At 28.9% G+C, this 20,995-nt stretch overlaps 4 protein-coding genes across 11 annotated transcripts; 3 read left to right on the top strand and 1 right to left on the bottom strand.

Annotated features, from left to right (window-relative positions):
- Positions 1-1,204: 1,204 nt before the first annotated feature.
- LOC143143455 (forkhead box protein J1-B) lies at positions 1,205-4,545 on the top strand. The gene is made up of 3 exons (XM_076304700.1): positions 1,205-1,478; positions 3,796-3,974; positions 4,123-4,545. Exons 1-3 carry the CDS (start codon positions 1,241-1,243, stop codon positions 4,543-4,545), a joined length of 840 nt encoding a protein of 279 aa, XP_076160815.1. The 5' UTR covers positions 1,205-1,240.
- A 4,799-nt stretch (positions 4,546-9,344) lies between these two features.
- LOC143155283 (GDP-D-glucose phosphorylase 1) lies at positions 9,345-13,818 on the top strand. Of its 3 annotated transcripts, XR_012994367.1 has the most exons (7): positions 9,345-9,629; positions 9,724-10,041; positions 11,051-11,331; positions 12,162-12,264; positions 12,423-12,729; positions 13,029-13,285; positions 13,471-13,609. XR_012994367.1 is itself a non-coding variant. In XM_076327845.1 (6 exons), the coding sequence occupies exons 2-6, from the start codon at positions 9,832-9,834 to the stop codon at positions 13,605-13,607; spliced, it is 1,038 nt and encodes a 345-aa protein (XP_076183960.1). In that variant the 5' UTR covers positions 9,345-9,629; positions 9,724-9,831; the 3' UTR covers positions 13,608-13,818. The 3 variants fall into 3 exon arrangements, 2 of the variants coding, with proteins under 2 accessions (XP_076183960.1, XP_076183962.1); XM_076327845.1 differs by lacking the exon at positions 13,029-13,285 and having other exon boundaries at positions 13,471-13,818; XM_076327847.1 differs by lacking the exons at positions 9,724-10,041; positions 13,029-13,285 and having other exon boundaries at positions 13,471-13,818.
- A 752-nt stretch (positions 13,819-14,570) lies between these two features.
- Positions 14,571-17,317, bottom strand: Chchd3 (Coiled-coil-helix-coiled-coil-helix domain containing 3). Of its 3 annotated transcripts, XM_076305313.1 has the most exons (4): positions 17,097-17,317; positions 16,121-16,182; positions 15,074-15,548; positions 14,571-14,865 (listed from the first exon to the last, which is right to left on the bottom strand). In XM_076305313.1, exons 3-4 carry the CDS (start codon positions 15,441-15,443, stop codon positions 14,696-14,698), a joined length of 540 nt encoding a protein of 179 aa, XP_076161428.1. In that variant the 5' UTR covers positions 15,444-15,548; positions 16,121-16,182; positions 17,097-17,317; the 3' UTR covers positions 14,571-14,695. The 3 variants fall into 3 exon arrangements, with proteins under 3 accessions (XP_076161428.1, XP_076161427.1, XP_076161429.1); XM_076305312.1 differs by lacking the exons at positions 16,121-16,182; positions 17,097-17,317 and adding an exon at positions 15,821-16,079; XM_076305314.1 differs by lacking the exons at positions 16,121-16,182; positions 17,097-17,317 and adding an exon at positions 15,854-16,079.
- On the top strand, positions 17,205-20,874 carry LOC143143715 (B-cell receptor-associated protein 31-like). 4 transcript variants are annotated; one of them, XR_012991223.1, is made up of 4 exons: positions 17,205-17,429; positions 18,566-18,866; positions 18,967-19,482; positions 19,813-20,874. XR_012991223.1 is itself a non-coding variant. In XM_076305309.1 (3 exons), exons 2-3 carry the CDS (start codon positions 18,596-18,598, stop codon positions 19,395-19,397), a joined length of 702 nt encoding a protein of 233 aa, XP_076161424.1. In that variant the 5' UTR covers positions 17,205-17,429; positions 18,566-18,595; the 3' UTR covers positions 19,398-19,591. The 4 variants fall into 4 exon arrangements, 3 of the variants coding, with proteins under 3 accessions (XP_076161424.1, XP_076161426.1, XP_076161425.1); XM_076305309.1 differs by lacking the exon at positions 19,813-20,874 and having other exon boundaries at positions 18,967-19,591; XM_076305311.1 differs by lacking the exons at positions 17,205-17,429; positions 19,813-20,874 and adding an exon at positions 17,577-17,778 and having other exon boundaries at positions 18,967-19,591.
- Positions 20,875-20,995: the final 121 nt, after the last annotated feature.

Here is a 20,995-nt window from a genome sequence, read left to right as displayed (position 1 = left end):
TCGCTACCCCGTAGTACTAGTTTCATTCGAACGATCATGCGGTTTAGACATTTTAACGTGTACGTCAGTGGAAACGTATGTATAAACAACACGGTAAATCGCGACACACGTTCCTGAGTATTTTTCGTGTAAATATTTTTAACGAAAGCGTGAAACCCAATCTAGTCATCGAGTTTTTCCAAAACTGAAAGCAACTCGATCGTAATCGACGCGCGTGAAACTTTCGCTTCGATATTCGGTCTACTTGTGTTCCCAAGTGTCGAGTGTTATTTGATTTTTAATAAGAATGTACGAGTAACTAACAATCGTTATAATTGATGAAATAAACACGTTTAAATCAGCGATTATCTTCTAAAGGATATCTTCGTACCGGACGGTGAGTTCAGAAGATACGCAGATCGATGAAATTGGACGCAATAATTTTCTTTGTCGATCGATGGAATCGATTCTGGAAAATATTTGGCCAGTGTAGTTACATTTGCCGTGAACGCTCGTCAAGTATTGCGCAAATGTCTGTAAACTGGTTTATTTTATTAAATATTTCTTTAAAAATCGACAAAAGCATTCGTAATGCAACCCTGAACTTTCAATATCATGAATTTGTTGCTACACTGACCGTGATAAAACTCTACCTATATTATACTAGTAGTTGTTGCATTGTCTCTACTACTTACAACTACTACAAACATTTTACGTTCAATGTTTAGGCACATAGATTAAATATGTTTTTATGTAAAAGTAAAATGATTCTTCCTTCAAGATCTTCTTCTTGTTGTTCATGGGTAAACGAAAGAAGAAGCCATGAAATTTAGTATAGTAAAATATTGTTGACGTAAATACTTAAAATGTAAATAGTAGAACTTTGTCTGAATTGTGAATCGCGCATAAGTGATTAAACCAAAAAGAAGTAAAATTGCCACCAATCTTCGCCACCAGGTTTTACTAGTCAGCTTTTGTTAACCGATTTCTTCTTTTTAAAACAGTTTTGTGTAAATATACACCGAGAGATAATTGTTACAGACAATTGGCTACATTTTGTAACGAATAGAACAACCGTAGTATTTTTGTTTTCCCAGAGAATAAGAATATCTAAAAATGGATTATGGAACGAACAAAGTTGCTCGGTAGATTAGTTCTTACGCATAATAGTGCAGTATGTGCATTGCTTAATTTTTCTTTCTTTATTTCTGTGCAGATTCTTGTCACCTGCTTTATACTTGTGCGATGAGAAATAACCAAAATGAAGGCAGAGGTGATTGACATTGACGCACCAACGGATCGTGATTCGTCAGTTATGGGGGAGAACATGCACAGCGAGGACTATGGTGTCGAAGCAGAGTTGACGAGTCTTACCTGGTTGCAATCGCTCGATATTACGAGTGCTTCTAATTTACCAACGCCACCGTGTTCTCCATCTCCACCGCCTGTGACCAGACAGGCGAGAAAAAAGCTATCGCCTTTAATTAAGGCCGAATTAGGTAAATAATATTTCTTTATTCTCAAGTGTTTCGCAAGTTCATTAAATATTCGTCGATTAATTGTGTTCTTTTCTCTTTTGATTCACACCGTTGAAAATTTTCCGAATTAAATCGCCGTACGATAAAATATATTAAAATTCGGATAATAATAGAATCTATTTTCTAATAATGAAAACTTTATTTTCTACTAATAGTAAACAATTCCCTGTCCGTTACCGTGAATTTCCCCTTATTTTATTCGGGATCGTATACAGAACGAATGATTTGTGTGCTGTCGAGAGCCAATATCTCACGAACCAACAGTAGTGTCGTAAAAATTGTTAATGATCTAACAGTAATAAACAATGCGTTGTTTGTGACTATAATTTCCGGATAAGAAATCTCGTTTTGGAGGAAAGCAAAATTTTTAGCATTATATTGGGTTGTTCGGAAAGTCATTTCGTTTTTTTTTTTGTGAAAATGAAACACGATTTTTTTAGAATCTATAAACATTTTATTAAATTATATACTCTCCATTTTGGAAAACGAAATGACTTTCCGAACATAAGATTTTCGCGTATAAAAAATTTCGACAAACCATACTTTTAACTGAAAAACGAACTAAACATAAATGATCGAATTTATGTTAGTATTTAGTTATCAATGACACTCAAATTCGGTTTATTTATATTTTCGCGTATATAGCATAAAATTCGGGCATTTTTCCTAACCCATTCGACAAATAGTGTATTATTGTTCGTCAGGGTCCAAAACGGATTAATTTTAACAACCTTATTTGTGACATACAATTTTCTTAAAGTGACGTCAGTTTTTTTATATCCTTTTTAAATGGTTTTATAGCAGAAATCAATAGAAACAAATACGTACTCTTTTTAGCAATCCTGAGATGATAAATTCCTTTTTAAAAATTCGTTTTTACTTTGGCGAGTTGTCGTTATTTATGCCAACGATAACAGATCTAGATTTAGTTTTATCGCAATAAATGCTGAACAATGGCGACAGGTCACGTTTTTAAAAGTTTCGTACAGTGACAACGAATGTAAAACTTATCTACGCCATTTTATGTTGTTCGACACATTAAAAACAAACCTTTAAGATCTCGGACATCTAGGTTGCTCAAAAAACATATGCTTTTAATAGTTACGGATGCTGCTATGCAACGATGCAACAATGCTACAAGAAACGTATATTATTAAAAGAAATTAAAAATTGAAAAAAAACTTTAATATTTAACAAAGCCAATACTGCTTTAAAAATAATCATACATCACGTACGACAGATCGTCAATAAGTGTCGAGGATTCTTGAGATAATGACTCGTAACAAGTAACAAGTGTACTACTCTGTGTATATTATTTGAGTATTTACAAATTTGAATACCCAGAGTGAGAAACATATATACCAAATCACCTGAATGACTTCTTTATTTTTAGACGTAGAGAAAACTGTCTCAAGCAGAAATTATTTGATTTCGAATGGGACATTGTATGGCGATACTTTGTTTCTTCTAACAATAAGTGGAATCGTCAAGGACAGTTCAGGTACAATTGCCTTTTTTTTACGTGGAGTGACATATTTTTTTATTTATTTATCTTTTAAAGAGACTTATCTTTTAAGACGAGTACAATGATGTATGGTTCAAGGTCATCCAAAGGTCATTGAAAGTTAGTTACAAACAAAAATCGTGCTAAATCTTCCAAGTTTAAGAGGAAAAATAAGTGTAACAAATACTGCAATAAAAAATGGTATATTTCTGTCATTCATAATTGTATACCTTAAATCGTACTCGTCTTAAGTACCTACTCGATTACATCGAGTTACTTACAGAAGATAAATAAGAAATATTAGTTCGTTAAAAAAAAAAGAAGAAGAAATTGACGACATTAATGAATCCTTGACGCTTCTATAATATTCACTGTTGGAACAAAAAAATGGCACCATGCAGTGTTCCCGTTCAAAGAGAACACGTTGTGCTCGAAACAGTTTCTTCTCTCTCTTCAAATAACAGGGGGTTAATTAAATGGTTCGTTTTAAACATCTCGTCCTGTATTGAAACCATAAAAAAAAAAATAAAATCAAGTACTCGAATGAAGTCGAATATGAATGATAAACATCTGTTTAAGTAAAAGTAAACATTTATATATAATAAACTTGATTATCCACCGAACGAAACTTGCTTTTTATTTCTTTCACTAGACGAATTTAACAATGTCGTTATTAAACGTGACACAGATGTACAATAATAATAATACATCGTTAAGAATGTAACAATATTTCAGAAACAATATTAATTTTGAATGTAACTTTTATTTACACAGATCTAGCCGAGAATGCTGAGAAATATCGGACCGACCCCGATGCAAAACCGCCATTTTCTTACGCTACGATCATATGTTTGGCAATGCGTGCCAACAATAATAAAGTGTCCCTCTCAAACATATACGCATGGATTCGAGAAAACTTTCTATTTTATAAATATGCTGACCCAGCATGGCAGGTACAGGATTTTAAATAAAAAAAAAAGCAAACATTTCAATATCTAGCATTCTTCTACACGCAAATTATCACTAATTTTCAAATCACATGCACGCAAACCTTGATAATCACTAGGTAAAAATTAAAATATTTCATTAACTTTTAAATAGAATTCAATTCGACATAATCTATCGTTGAATAAGTGTTTCGTGAAGCTGCCCCGCTCGAAGGATGAGCCGGGAAAGGGTGGTTTCTGGAAGTTAGATTTAGAACGAATGGAAGAAGGAAGAAAGTCGAAACGACGTGCAACGATATCTCAACGAATCCGTGCATCGAAGAAACAAACGCCCGTGACAACTATGGTAATAAACAACGCGCAAAACAACTCTGCGCCAACGATCAGCTGTCTGTCGACGTTGTACGAGACACCCCCTAGTAGCGTATCTCCTCCAATTCCAGACTGCCTTTCAGAAATTCCCGATTCCACGCAAGTTAGTTTAAGTGAAGATGATCTTACCGGTTTGTTAATTGCCACCGCGGGCTGGGACGAAAATCAATTGGATCTCTTAGATTCCCTTCTGGATACACTTTAAAATTAACCGATCGATCCATTCTTTTATACACCAGCTCCAAAATATTTTTTAACCGAAATACGAACACGATATCGATATTCAATTTCCATTGTCCCGATGTTTATGCGTTTTCGATCTCGATCGTAAACGTAAAACGAATTTAAAAACATACGTGGCCCCCGTGACCTTCTTACTTGCATGCAGCCTGAGATTTCGATGTTACGCAACTGTAAGGGTTATTATTAACGGATACAAAGTACACAATTTACTTTAATCGTCGCATTGTAATTTTACGTGAAAGGAATGGAATACGTAAAAAGATATTTCGATCTAGTTTGTTCGAACTATCGTTGCGTTAAATATTACATTACCTGAGTTTACCAAAGAACAATTTATGTACATTAACGTCCATTTATTACCGTTTATACTCTAGTAGCGTTCATTTATTATGATTTATATTTTTCTTTGCTTCAAAACACCAATCTATTATGAATTACGTATAAATGTATAATATATTCTGGTAGAATAGAAAGAATTTGAATTTGAATTTGAATTTGAATTTGAATTATACACTGTGAAAGAATATTACAAGGCATGTATATTTGTATGCACAAACAATAAAATAATTATGAAAAGATAATATACAGGAAACAAATATACATACAGCATCTAAGTTATTTAAAATTAATTTAAAGAGTAATATTCAATTATTCAGCAATAATTATTATTGTTGAAATATTTTTTAATACACAGAAATGATTTGCACATATTACGTGACTGAAGAAAAATACAATAGATAATGTTACGAGGCAGAGAATTAGAATTTCTTTGTTTAGTAATAAATGGCTAAATAGTGATGGGATCAAACATCTTACAAGTTAATTTAAACCCTGATTGGGTAGATTGAACCCTTTGTAAGTACATCGAGAAACAAAAGCAGTATTTCCAAGTAAACTCGAACCTAAATGAAATAGCTTGATTCGAATCTTCTATAAGTACTTTGGAAAATGGAAGTACTTTCAAGTAGCATCAAACCCTGATCAAGTAGGTTTGAGAACAGATCAAATTTGTTGCTCGAATTCGAGATCAAGAATCATCACCACCATTGTTTGTGTTTTTTCGACTCGAGCGAATAGTAGCTGTGAAAACAAAATAAAACGAAACAAAAGTAGCAAAAGTACATTGATAATTTGCGAGGTGCTACTATATCTTAACAGAAACGTTACGTGTTGCATAGCAATGATTGAAAATATTAAACGAATATCGTGCACAGTTCGATTTACATAATGAGGTTCGACTCCTTCAAATATCAAAGTACTTACATACGTATAAGTATATTGTTGAATTTTGTGAACACTCATTCTGAAGTTCGAAACCATCTCGTATAAACCGAATGGTTTGTAAGTACGTGCAACGAATAAAATATTTCTTACGATCAGTATTCCAACCTATGAAATGAGCCTTGGGTATTGGAATTGACTTGGATTCTTGACTATGCGTGTATTGAACTTGATCCCATCTAATGTTTCGTTATCAAGAGTAGTCACAAAAAATTCAAACGGATTGAAGTGTAGAGGTAGCTTCTAGAGAACGTAACACCTAACTCTCGATTTACGCCAGTGATGGGACCAATCCAATGGCATTCTCCTTATTATCGATACGTATTAATTCCCAAGTATTGTATTAAGATATCAAACAGCTATCGAAATAAATTGTTATCGGTGTGAGTCAGACGTGCTTGTTAACATTATAAACTATATGGCCTAAAGTAGAAATCAAAATTTGGCGTCGTCATAATGTAAACAAGGCACGACTAAAATATCTGTTACAAAATGATTTGGTAAAATCGATTAATAATAGAAAGCAATGGGGGAAATTTTATAAAGTATTGAATTTTCATTTGTGTACAATTGCCATTTTCATTTTTCAAATAGACGAATGATTTTCAATGCGAGGTTTTTCTTTTCTAACAGCTCTTTTTCTTAAAATTTTGTATTTTGTGTTACATTCTGTAATTATAATAATACGGCTATAATAATTCTACATTGATTATAAGTGTGTTCTATTTGTGTATATACTGTACTTTATGGGGACTAATGCGTAAGCGAAAGTGATAAACGATTTTCGGTGCGAGTAACTGTACATAGGAAATGAAGATATACGATACATAAGTTCTAAGGTTTCGTTCTTTATTTAAAATGAACGGTTTATATATATATATATTTGTTAAAAGAATGGACACCTCCCTTTGATATTTATTTTACGCCAAGGAACAACTTTAATAATTATTTATGTTTATATTTATTACGTGCGACTTTTGTACATGGAAATATTCTTTAAAGATTTATATAAACGTATGATATAATATTAATGAAAATGAAAGATTATTTTATATCTTCTTCGATTACCGTTAGTGAAACAATTTTCTTCTTCTTTTTGTCTTGAACGTTACTTTCGTTGGTAACTACTTCGATCTCAGTTTTAATTCATTCACCAAAGATATTAATAACTTTGTTTCAATGAAATCCGTTATCAAAGATTGTCTGTTTTATTTCTATTCAATTCCTTGTTATCAATGAAAATATATTTTAAAATACGATATATTATAGTTTCTTTTCTCCGAGTGTGTAAAACCGAAATCGTGCAATGAGAGTACCGCGTAAATTGAGGGTTAGATGTAAGTATTTACCTTGAGCAGCGATATCCAGCAATGCCTCGCTGACTCTCGGAGTCATGGTCTTGATAGTTAGTAAAGAAAGCAGTTGTTCCAAAAATTGAGCGCTGCGATGTAGTCAACGAATGAGAGAGAAATGAGAAAAAGAAAGAGAGAGAGTAACGATACAATTAAGCGATGGGGATAACTATGCAACAGTTAACGAGGCAGAAACCACGATAGTTAGCGAGGCGTTACTGTATATCGATGTGAGTCCATCGAGCTTTTGTTACTCATAAATGTCCTTAAAAGGATAAGTTTCTCAAGATAAATGTAACTCGTGTTAAGAGTAAACGTTACAATTTGAACTGTAATTTAACAGTAATTTAACGTACTATATGAACATGTAAGTGATCGATGGACATTAGAGAACCGATTTTGCAGTATTTCACTTTTTTGGAAAAATGAAATCAACTGCTCGTCGCGATTGTACCTTTTGTGGGCAAAAATTTGCTCAAAAAATGAAGGGGGAATATTACATTACTCTGTGCGAGAGTTTTAGAGGTGCCACAGACGTAATGATTTATTGTACTCACCTACGATGAGCCAATATTACAACTGACTCATATCCGTCGTATATCGTTTATTTGATAGAAAATAGTAATTTATTTATTTATTTTAGCTTTGAGCTAAATGTAGTGAATTCGAATAACAAAGGTTCGGATAAGGAACTTTCTCACACAAAGTCGATACCGTTCTCTCTAGAATTATCATTGGTCTAGTCGTATCCAATTATATCCACCACAATTATACAACTTATCGTACAATAAATCTTTGCGTCTATAGTTCCAATTACTGAAAAAATCCGTCTCCACTATGGCATACACATGTTACGCTCGCGCTCTAATGGTAGTGACTTATTGTTAGTTCGAATACGAGCGTTTCAACTCCAATACGGAATTACATGTAAGCAGTTGATACTACTCAAGAGTTCCGGATAGAAGCCATGTTCTTCTGGAAATATATTCTCGCGTTTCATAAGAACATGGGCTGCGAAAGCCTCAAATATCTTATTCGAAGGATTATGAAATCGTGAGAAAAATATACGACCATAACACCAGAGATCTTGCTACAATTTTATGGTTGATGTGTAAGAAAAATGATTGTAATTCTTGTAACACACTAATATGTATAGTACCTTTGAATAAGTAATAAATATTTGCATTTTACATCATGTAGAATAAGTTTGCTAAGTCGATTAATTTGTATAATGTATGATATATTTCTGCTTTGAAGTCATGTAGACACAAAGTGCCTTATAACTATTATTGGCAAATAAATTGTACTTTAAAGTAAGATCAGCTGTCATAACAATGGACACAATCTTTCAAAACAATATATGTATATAGAAACATAACCAGTGCTAGAATAATAGATTTAAATTTAATTCGGGTACGTGAACTAATCGATTTTGAGATATTTTGCATTGACTCGCAAGTCAGTAGTTTTGTGTAAAATTGGTAATCATTATAATCAGTGTTATAAAACAATTGATAATTTAGTTTACATTTTCACTTCAAGTACTAGTGATATTATGAATCCGTGTTTTTTTTTATCATTTCTCTCACCTCAAGTAGCTTAACCAGATTCTTTTTATTCTGGTTTCCACGGTCCTGTGCTAATAAAAAAAAAACAACTGTACAATGATTAATAAAAATATTCGAACGGTGGCGTATGTTTAAGTACATCGTTTTGTAATTAAATTATTTTTCGTTTGTAGATAAATTAACCAAATTTTTTGAAGGCAAATTTAGTACATTTTTTATTATTCCGTACATTAATGGAACACAAATTTCAATTAAATGATTGAATTTCAATCAATTAATTTTTAAGCATTATTACACATTACATGACATTCTACATCCGTCCGAAAAAACCGTTTCTCCGAATGAATAAAATCACTCTCGTTAGAAAAGAAATAATAATAAACGATTTGATTTCACAGATCAAGTTCTTTATTCGTGATTTTTTAGTATTAAAATCCGAACAAAGCTTTCAAAATTTGTGTATTTGGTCACTAGACCAAAGATGTATCGTTTTAAGAATTGCATAATCTTCCGTTCCGTCAGTGGTTCTCAAACTGTTTGTCGCGGCGACATAGAAAACAGACACTACAAAACACTTTTAAATATTAAAGAAACGCGTATAAATTTTTGAAGCTTTTATTACATACTCATATGACGATCTCGTCTTTTTTTACCAATAATAAATATTTATTAAGTGTTAAAATATTTATTTTTGTTCATTTTTTATCCAGAGGTGCCGTGAAAATATTGCTAAGATAAACACATCACTTTGCTTAATGTTTACCATAGTGTAATGTTTATAAATTAGTTAAATTGGTTCTATATTTTTATTAAATATATTATAAATGAATCATCACGAAAAACAGGTATGTCCAAATATTTATCTTATTTACTGTATGACAAAATCATGAAAAATATTCCTGTTTAATTTTTTAAATTTATCATTATTCACGTTTTTAGTTACGGATTCGTTACGAAATATTATAAATAGATAGATCTACGTAATTTCAAATTACTTAAATTTTAAATAATTTCAAAATTAAATTCCATTTGTATTAAAAAAAAATCATGTCTCAATATTTTAATACTGTTCCAAAAAATTGTATCCCTGAAACAAGTGATAACTTCGTTCAAAATATAAAAAAATGCAAAGAATCCAATTTTGATCGTGTTTTAAAAGAAAAATGGGAAGAGGCACAAACCAAAGGAGTATTTCGTTATAAGTTAAACATTCAAGGTACTAAAGTATTAGATGGAAAATATCAGTTTATAGCTCAGGTAATATTTCAATATTTAAGAAAATTTTGTATTTACATTTTATAGTATACTTCTACTATTTAATAGTAATCTGTTTTAGTTATTTAAGTTCTTTGACTAGCTTAATATTGCTTAATATGTCTCATACGTTGAAAATTACTAAGAGTATTATTGGGATAAAGAATAGAATCATTTAGCTCAATAGAAAGTTAAATTTTAACTGTTTACGTATATGTGAAAACAATATAATTATCGTACTAATAGCAGAGAATGAAAAATATTTAAGTTTTAAATTAACATTAGTTAGTTTTAGTAGCTTTATTTTGATTCTCTTTTACAATACTAAATATCTTTTAGTATTGTTTCAATAATGAATACTATTCAATGTATTTTCAATTTGTTTAATTTCCTTAAGCATTTAATTCTCTTAAACTTTTAAACTAATGCTCAATGTACTGATGATAAGTATTTTTGGACACTCTCCATATGTATTCTCTTTATAATGTACACGTATTTCTGGGAGCATTTTTTATTGAGAACTTATTACATGAAGTAATAGAAAATAATATTTGAATAAAGAAACCTAAATTATGAAAAGGAAAATTTAAACAGATACATATTAAAGTTGAGCAGCTAAAATAATTATTTATAAGATTAGCATTAAATATGTAAAAATCATAATATTGTGGTAGTAGCAATCCATTATCTACATTCTTTCTACTCATGGTACCATATTCTTTTTAACTCAAAACTGATGTTCCATTCTTCATGCAATGCATCATATTTATAAAATTCGATTTGTACCAAAAGCTTTTGAACGAATTAACAACGTAAATGGAAGATTTACTTATAACTTCAATAAGTATTTTCTCTCTAATAAAAGTTAAGTTAGTATAATACTATCTCACATAATGTTTGTACTAGTACAGTTTACAAAAGTGATAGCAAAAACTTTTGTTTATTATAAAATAATGTTATGGAACATAATTTTATATAGAACCTTTACTTTTAAAACTTATATTAATTTTAGTTAAACACTGATCGTGGTTATAATAGAAGATCTCCTGAAGATATTACTTCTATGACACAATTTTTTAATGAGAAACGTTTTAACTTCATGCAACTTACACCAGCAGAACAAATAATGGATTTAAGTAATGGAGATGAAGAAGATATAATTGCAGTTAATGTTAGTCCTATAGAGTATTGCCATTCTCTTTTGTTACCACAAAGATATAAACGGTTACCCCAAGTTGTAACAAAACATAGTCTATACAAAGCTATTGAAATATTTTCCTTAAGTTCTTCTTTGTAAGTACATGTCAATTTAATGTAAAAAGAAAACAATTAGAAAATTTAGTAGATAATGTATGTATTTACTTTCTAAGTGTTAAACATAATCTTATAAAAGTTTTGTAGAGAGTAATTAATGTGAAACAATAATACCTTCAAAAATGCTTGCATGCCAGAGCTGCTTGAAGTGAGGGACTAAAGTTTTTTTTCAACGTACTAATAAGCTCTTCCTGATGAAAATGAAACAAAATCACAATATCATACGAATGATTTTGAGTTATTCTGGCTATAACATAGTTATATTTTGTTCTCATTCTTTCTTGATCTCACATTCGGCAAATTATGAGTGACCTGAGAAACCATAAGGGTGAAGCAAAATCAATCTGTAGCTGTGAGCATCTTTGCAGATACTATTGTATTTGATTAATCTTTATTTTTATTAAAAAAATTGTTATTAATGTACTTAATGTACTTAATTAAATTTTGTTACATATAAATTAAAGCTAATTTTTGAGGAGTACTTTACAAATACAAAATTATTAAAGCATTTTCACAATTAGATCTGTTCCTTATTTACTTTAGTCATTGTTTATTTTATATATTTCTGTTTTATGGTATATAAATGGTTTTAAATATAATGAAATTTTGACAAAATCCACTAACATAAGTGGTTAAAGAACGTCAAATATTTTTTTAGATAGTATATAAAAATTGTTTTATTTAAAATATTCACTTTTTCTGTAATAAATAATATTGTTTAAGTTTGTTTACATACACATTTTTGAAAATATTAAGAAAATAATTAAAAATAAATATTTAAAATTAATTATTTTATAATTTCTTCTCAGGTATCTCCGAATGACGTTTAATAGCCTCTGTGCCTATGCATCTGTAAACCATCTTCACTGGCACCTGTACTATTTTAACTATAGGATGTTATTGGAATATACTGTAAATAAACAATTTCTGTTTTCCTATTCCTGAATGGTCAAAGGCTATGAAGCGAATAAAGATATAATGGAATTAACTAATAACAATATGTCTAATCATTGTCTTACATATTTGTAATTAATTTATCTCTAAAATATATTATCATCATTATTTTTTAGGATCTTGAGGAGTACATAGGTCCTGTTCAAATTTTAAGAAACTACCCAGCAAAAGGATTCTGTATAAAGCGATCCAATGTGCGGGACATAGATGACCTGGTAGTTTGGGCATTTTTAATAATAAATTACTTGCAACAAACACAAATAGCACACAATGTATATATTACAAGGGCAAAAGCTGATTCTGGAGAAGAATATAAAGACTTGAGGATTTACATTTGGGCTAGAAAGTCCACTAAAGGTATAAAGGACACCACTATTCTTGTTCCAGCAGCTTGTGAACTATTTGGCCATATATTAGTAAGAGGTAAGAAATTTTTATAATCATTAATGAAATTTCAGAAGTGAAATTATTGTACTTGCCTAAAACATTATTTATGAATGTAAACACCATTTTGTTCAATGATGACTTTTCATCATCTATTAGGTTGTTAAAAAATTTCCCACTCTTTTAAGTAAAAATTATTCTAAGCCCATTTTTCATGCATCTATTATATTAAAATTTTGACTCTGAACTGTTGATACTAAACGTTTAATACATGTATCAAGTTAGTACAATATATTGAAGATCTATTGTACAAAACTAGTATGTTAATCCCTAAATAGGCATGCAGGGCATTTAGAAGACTCCCATTGGAATACATTATGTATCGTTGCCTGATACAAATTGTCTATCGTTTAACACTTGAATGGTAAACTGTCAGGTGAATACGTGAATGGTGATGCTGGGTCCATTCAGACCCCTATGTAAACTCATAATATTATTTAATTCCTGCAAGACATGCCATGAATAATAATAATTGATAACCAGAATAAAAGAAGAAACGAATATATCTAATTCTACTTCAGCGTTACATCGCGAGGTACATTTATCATAACGTAAAAGTGTTCTCACAATTAAATAAATGATGAATTATACTTTTCAACATGAAACAGAAAAAGCGTGATTACACTGCTTGTCACTCAAATAGTTAAATGTAATTTCATCGAATTACTTAACTATTAAAGAATCACCATTGCATTTTAATAAATAATATATATTTTACAGCTGAAGAAACATATCGAAATTTGTCAGAAGAATATGTAGCTCATACTCTGATAGATATAACAGAAGAACCATTTTTATTAGTTCTTGATGGAGTAAGAAATTTAATACAAAAACAACTAATGTTACCAGGACTATGAATATGCGAATCTTAATTTATTTATCTACAAGCTATTTTATAATAAAATTTATAGTTGTATAATTTACTTTTTTTTTTAGACAAAATGTAACAGTATATAAATACTAAATTCTATTATCTTTAGTTCTTATAATTATTGTAATAGTAGTGAGTATATAGTGTAGTCAGATGCAAATATGTAAACATTTATTCACTACTTTATATCAGACACATTATTAGATAAATACCAAAAAATTAGATAATAACATTTTATAGTATGTATAATGTATCTAAATAAAAGTTTATTTTACAATAATCTTGGATGAACTAAAACAATTAATTATTATACATGAGAAAAAAATATAGTATAAAATGTAGCATAAACAAACATCTATTTTTAAAAATCTTTTATTGTAAGAAATAAAAAAGTGCACAATTTGTAAACAATTGCATAGAAACAAAAGTTATGTAGGTTCAGTTGAAGGAGTAATTCTGTAGAAACAAAGTTACTCCTGTAATAATTTATTATATGCAACCTGGTCCTAAGAAAGACAACTTATAAGGAAAAATTTTCTAAGAATTTATTTAAAATTTTTTAAAGTTTTTGATATAACAGAAAACAAAGACGTTCTCTTCTTAACAATGATTATTCTTGTATAATTTAGTTTTACTAATAAATAACAAAATTGTGATTGACTTTTACAAAAGTCCTCATATTTGTGTGTACTTTTAAAATTTTCAAATGCATTTAATTATATCAAAAGAAGGATTAGAGCTTCAAAAGAATGAAAACCAGATAATTGATTTTTGATTCATAAGTCCCTTTCTTGAACAGGTTCCCCACTTATCATTAATTGTTCTCTTTCTTAATTGTAGTAAATTTTTCTTTGTTAATAATACCAGTATACATTATCCACTTCTGACTTTTACTATATAGTAATAATTTCTGTCAGTAATATAAATATAACAAAATTAGAAGTCAAAATCTTGTTACATATTACATAATTTATTATCAATGACTACAAATTTTGTTATTAAAGACCATTATGTTTCATAATAGTATGCACTACTATGAAATAATAGAACTACAGTGTTTCATATTGAAAAATATTAACAACGTGCTGCGATCACACGGGTACGGCATTGATCCACACAGTTAGAAAATTCTTCTATTAAATTAGAACACATCAAAATTTCTTTAGGATGTTCTTGGTAACACTTGAGTACTTTTTCAGTAGTCCCTAAACATGGTTGTACAGTATCTTGAACATTCTTTTGATCTGCAAAAATGATAACAAAAAATGTAATATAAATAACTTACATAATATTACATTTTATAATTGAAACAATGTATAACATTTATATGTTTTTTATATTTGTATTTGTTTAGTCGCATATACATTGATTTAAATGCAAAATACAATGTGAAAAGTGAATAATTTGATTTTGATCAAATTTCTAAAAATATAGCATTAACTTTATGTATACCATTTTTGTATAATTCGTCTACAGCTTTTTCATATTCCTTATCCATAATGTTCTGAATTTTCATATGACTTTCTTTCAAATTTTTTAAACGGTTTTGCCAATATTGATCTTGATTATGAAATTCTTGCTCTTTCCGTTGCTGTATTTCAAGAGCAGTTAATGTTAATTGTGGGTAATAATATACAGGATAACCAGAAGTAACTGGTGCATCATTGCTTTCAGATGATTTTGGAGATACAACTGTATTAGCAGAATTTATTTCATTTCCTTTTTTAGAAAATCGTTGTAAAAGAGTATTTGATACAGTGATAACATCTATTTCTTCTTCGTTATCAATAGTAAGCTTACGAACACTTTGTTCAGCTCCCATTTCAGTAATTTATATTTGTTTTTGAGGTATTTAAACCTGCTTTTTTTTTTAAATTTAGTTACCTCACAATGTAAAAATCAATTAAATATATATGAAACAGTTAGCCTGAAAAAATACATACAACTATCATGAAAGAAATTATATTATTCACTTTTTTAAGAAAGATTATCATGTGTATCTTTTATAAATATTCAGTATAAAATTCTACATTTAAACTAAATGAAATTAATAAAAGTACTTTTTAATGACATTTCTATCAGTTACGACAGCAATTGTTATTTCAAAACTGTGGTTATGTTCTTAAAACTAATAGCTTTAAGGTAGCAAACATATTTCTATCACTTGTATTTTACTGAATTTAGGAATACTTTTCTTACTATTATAGGATGATTGCCAAGAAACTACATGACCTTATTTTTATCGACGTAATTCTTCATCACGAAATCAAATACATTTTTTTCCCGTATTTTTCTTGCTATATACACTTTCAAAAAAACTTTCAAAAGATCACACACATATTTAAACTCCTTTATATTTTGTTAATAGTAAGTATTAGAGAAGAAATAATACTGATTTCTTATACATATGAATTATTATGTACATTGCGTTATAATGACTATCAAGCTATGCTTTATAGTAGGTACCTGGTTTTTATTATTTAAACTATTTTTACTCACCAATAGTGTTCTTACAACATATAGAACACACAATTATAAAATCCAAATATATTGTATATGATCTAAAAATAAAACTGTATGTTATCTCTTTCTATATATATATATAGTTATTCTTTCGCATTACGGAAAACATTTTAGTTATATTTCAAACAATCGAAATATGTCAAGCACATTTTCAGATTTCATAATAATTAGAAAAAGTGTACGGTTCAAATCTTTATCATTTGTGTGAGTTTACATCACTTAGCTTACATTACATACATATTTAAATCTTGCCTTGAGTGTTAACGTCAGAAAACGCGCGGATACTTGAATCGCATGAAAACAATAAATTTTTATTGCAAAATTCATATATCGATGGCATAATATTACATATTAATTTCGATTTTCATAGATTTTACATACATTCTCAGAAACATGTATTTTCTGAAATATTTTTAATTTTCGTGTAAATGTAAGTAGAGCCATAACCCGTGATAAATGTTTCATAATATAATTTATTTTTTTACCCACAAAATATATGCAATTTATAAATTATATGAATTATAAAGTATGTCAAGTATGTCAAGTATGTCAAGTATGTCAAGTATGTCAAGTATGTCAAGTATGTCAAGTATGTCAAGTATGTCAAATATATCAAGTATATCAAGTATATCAAGTATGTCAAGAATGTCAAGTATGTCAAGTATGTCAAGTATGTCTTTTAGAGTGTTACAAAGTGTTCTTCTCAAAGTTATTTTTAATATATAAAACACTGATTTTAATATTAACTATAAAAACAAAAACAGTACTATAAGCATTTGTTATTATAATTTGTATAAAATTGTCTGAAGATTCTAGAGTTCAAAAATATATACAAAAAAAGTTTTCGTCACTATTTAGACAATTTTTCAGTTTATAATTATTTGTGTGATTTGTAATACGTATTTTTAATTAAAGCAACACGTTTTTCTACTTATTTATCATGTGTACTTACATATATATGTAAGTATTTTATCCAAGAATATTTATGCACAACGAAACACTTGGACAGATATTGACGCGTACTGTCATTTTCGCCTGAAGTTTGTTACTCACAGGTTATCTAAAATAGATGCAAAACCGAAATTTTTCAATTCTGTGAACCTTCATTTTCTTTGTTATTTACTATTTGAGTCTGGAATCGTTGTCTGGCCCAAGGTGCACCTCTCCCACTAAGCAATCAAAGTGCTGCAATCTAACATGCCTGCGTGAGAGTAATGTCAAAACGAAAAGCAATCTAGAATATGGTGATTTTTCCCCGAATTGGTTAGAATTTATTTGATTCGAGGTACATATATATAATAATATTTATTATATAAATAGTAATGTTAATTGATATCCTAGCATCGGTTTTTCAACCATTTGCTTGTCTGTCATCTTTCAATTCGTAGTGTGTTAGACCTATAATATATCCCTGATCAAACAATGTATCAATACAACGTATGAATGGGACTTTGATTTCGTAACGGTTCTTTAAAATAAGCTGTTTCAAGTTCAACGTGAACTTAAGGTTTACTTAAATGTGACGAATAATTTTAAAGGCATTTGGTTATGTGTCAATCTGATAGTGACACTGTAAAAGGAGGTGTATTTATAAAATTTGCGACATTAACGTAGGACTTTGAACTTAATCATCGGTGCGGCTCTTACCAATTACCAGTATGGTATTTTTGTCATTCAGTTTTATTTTTAGCACAATTGTATAATTTTTAGTTTAAGCGAATATTTCAAAGAATAATATTATATATAAATTGTTAGTGAAATTGGTATATTGAATATAAAATTTCTATATTTATCAGTCAACTTTTTTTTACAAATGTTCAAATATACTCCATATATTAAAATTTCCAATTCACTTAGTAAAAAAGTTGATATTATTCCTAAATTGTTACAGCTGCTATATGAACACATTTATAACGTATATAAGTACACTAAAATGAAAAAATATTTAAAACGAAAAGAACAAAATACTATATTCCTTCTTAATATTTCCCAATCATATATTTATTTTCACTTCTCTCATAGTAAATAGTATGTAAAAGCACTATAATATATTGAGATTTTGTTTACAACTGTTATTTTATTTGAAAAAAGATTAAAAGTTAAAAATAGGGATCATATTGTTGCTAATATGTATAGGTTACATCACAATATAAAATGAAATTGTGCTATAAATAACAAATATTAGTAAAATTTTTAATAGGAAGACTTGATTGTTTAAAGACTTAGTAATTATTTTTTTAAATTACAACATAAAAAGAAATAACTGTATTATTAAATAACTCTTATTATTAATCCAAATTAAGAGAACCTTTTTAGAAAATGTATCATAATTTAAATACCAAAATTATTAATTTCTTTCTATTATTATTATGGTATTTGCTGTATGAAAAATAACAATTTAATATTGTTTTTTTTTTACAGATATTAACATAGATTTAGAATAAAAAAGCCATGAGTTTACAATGGACAATAATTGCTGGATTTCTATATGCAGAAATCATTTTAGTATTATTATTGGTATTGCCAATAATCTCTCCAATGAAATGGCAAAAAATTTTTAAATCTCGATTCCTGCAAACCTTACATAATCAAGCATCTATATACTTTTTCGGTTTACTTGTTATATTAATATTATGTTTATTGGATGCTATTAGAGAAATTCGAAAATATTCAACAGTTGGAGAAATTTCAGATCGTGCTCATTTGGATACTGAGATGCAAGGTAGATATAATTTTATATTGTACAAAATATTTATAGTGTTTAATGTAAAATTTAATTGCAATGTTCCCTTTACTTGTAATTTTATCATTGTTTTATATAGGAAACATGAAATTGTTCAGAGCTCAAAGAAATTTTTATATATCTGGTTTTGCATTATTTTTATGTCTCGTTATACGACGTCTTGTAATCTTAATTTCATCTCAAGCTACACTATTAGCACAGAGTGTAGCAGCTATGCGACAAGCTCAGTCTGCAACAACAACTGCAAAAAGTTTGTTGTCTCAAAAAACAGTTGGAGAAAGTGCACAAAATGATTCAAATGAAGCCCATGATAAAGTTCTATCTGAATTGAAACATCAACTTAAGGAACTAGAAGTAAAAAATCAGGAAATAGAGAATAAATTTACCAAAGAAAAAGCTGATAAAGAGGCTATAAAGTCACAAGCTGAAGCGCTTGCTAAAGAATATGACCGTCTATGTGAAGAACATGCCAAATGTTCTTTATCGAGTGGTGACAAGAAAATTGATTAAATTACACTTGCCTTCCTCCGCTTTTCATTTCCTCCATAATAGTGCTATCACCTAAGTAACAAATTTTACATCAATCTTTCTTGTGGTTAGTGTTTCATGTTACATAATATGTTAAGATGTAATTTGTAATAAGTATTATTTCATATTTATGTTTTCTATTAAATATTGAGGGAATAATAAATTTGTAAGGTATAGATATTTAAATGTATATATAACATTGCACCCTTGAACATTTTTTAAGCTTTAATAGCAAGTAATTAAATTATATGATAGTCTAAATATAACAGATAGTAGATTTAGTTTCAAGTTAAAATTATTTGTGATTATGTAGAGTGTTTCATCAAACCTGTACATCTCAATAATTGTCTTTATGCAACACAAATAAATACTTCACACAAAAATTATTCATTTGCAGATGTCAAATATTATGGTTGACAAATTATTTCCAAGATCATATTCAAGAATTTCAAAATCAGCTACATGTATAGAGGATATTTGGAAAGGTTGAAGTCAAATTTATACAATGTAGTAATAGGAACCACGTAGGTAAAAAAATTCAAGTAAACTTATGTTCAAAAATGCTTTATTAAGAAGTTATAAACATTCAAAAATTTTGTTCAATTGTTATGTCAGTTATAATCAATTTTCGAAAGATCTCCCTTCTATTAAAATGCAGGGTTTCACTCGTGGAACTACTAATTATAGATCCACAGCAACCAATACAATACCAATACAATGTTGAGAGAATCTTTCATTAAGAAATTCATGTACAATCCTTCTAAAATAGGGAAGAGCATGATCATATAAACTACATTTTATGATGTGGTGCCAATGGGACATACTTCAATAACTTTTCCCTGAAGCATTTTTAGTTCTAAGATTAAACGAACTTTTTTTATCTACTCAATCTCATTTCCCCGTCGTATTATTTGGCCCCAACTATATATACAACCACATGTATTTATTATTATATTCTCGTAGCTGATGAAAATGCAAATTTATCTACATATAACATGTTGACCTGTGGATGATGTTAGTTAAGTAAATGTTACATTTTGTTGAAAAAACAAAAACTTATGAAACTTATGAAGACTACAGACTTAAATTGTGTGTGAATCGTGTGTGTATTTAATACACATAAAATTTAATGTTTTGTGAAGGAGATAACATCTACATATGATTAGATTGAAGTTGCAAAATTTCTACCATTTAGATACTTTAAGGAATAGTTTATAGTTTATACTAGTAATGAGTAACATAGTTTTTTATCTGCTTATCTGTAGCCTGCCGAAACGTTGCACAGTTGAATTGTAAATATTGTAAAATATTTATTATCAATATGTAGTGTGCAAGCAGTGATTACTTGAAAAATAATCACTTGTGGTAATACGCGAGAAGAGAACAAGCTAAATTAACTAACAGCAAGTCAATGTGTATAATTGATTAAAACATGTGATGTGTCTAATTTCCAAGATTGTCATTTGCCTTTCCAGTTACATATGACTAATCGGACTTTAAAAATACGTGTCTGAAAGTAGTTATATTATTCTCGAATTATCACATTCAGCGAACACCTAAAAAATCCTTCCTTAATTTTC

The sequence above is a fragment of the Ptiloglossa arizonensis genome, chromosome 2 (genome assembly GCF_051014685.1).
Source record: "Ptiloglossa arizonensis isolate GNS036 chromosome 2, iyPtiAriz1_principal, whole genome shotgun sequence".
In the NCBI taxonomy this organism is placed as follows: domain Eukaryota; kingdom Metazoa; phylum Arthropoda; class Insecta; order Hymenoptera; family Colletidae; genus Ptiloglossa; species Ptiloglossa arizonensis.
Note: the sequence above shows the minus strand (reverse complement) of the source record. Positions and strands in the feature narration are given on the sequence as shown.

Coding starts and splice junctions, on each gene's coding strand:
- LOC143143715 (XM_076305309.1), top strand. CDS start 18,596: ATGAGTTTACAATGGACAATAATTGCTGGATTTCTATATGCAGAAATC. Junction 18,867..18,966: donor TTTGGATACTGAGATGCAAG/GTAGATATAATT, acceptor TGTTTTATATAG/GAAACATGAAATTGTTCAGA.
- Chchd3 (XM_076305313.1), bottom strand. CDS start 15,443: ATGGGAGCTGAACAAAGTGTTCGTAAGCTTACTATTGATAACGAAGAA. Junction 14,866..15,073: donor AGACGAATTATACAAAAATG/GTATACATAAAG, acceptor TCATTTTTGCAG/ATCAAAAGAATGTTCAAGAT.
- LOC143143455 (XM_076304700.1), top strand. CDS start 1,241: ATGAAGGCAGAGGTGATTGACATTGACGCACCAACGGATCGTGATTCG. Junction 1,479..3,795: donor TTTAATTAAGGCCGAATTAG/GTAAATAATATT, acceptor TTATTTACACAG/ATCTAGCCGAGAATGCTGAG. Junction 3,975..4,122: donor ATGCTGACCCAGCATGGCAG/GTACAGGATTTT, acceptor ACTTTTAAATAG/AATTCAATTCGACATAATCT.
- LOC143155283 (XM_076327845.1), top strand. CDS start 9,832: ATGTCTCAATATTTTAATACTGTTCCAAAAAATTGTATCCCTGAAACA. Junction 10,042..11,050: donor AATATCAGTTTATAGCTCAG/GTAATATTTCAA, acceptor TATTAATTTTAG/TTAAACACTGATCGTGGTTA. Junction 12,730..13,470: donor TGGCCATATATTAGTAAGAG/GTAAGAAATTTT, acceptor TATATTTTACAG/CTGAAGAAACATATCGAAAT.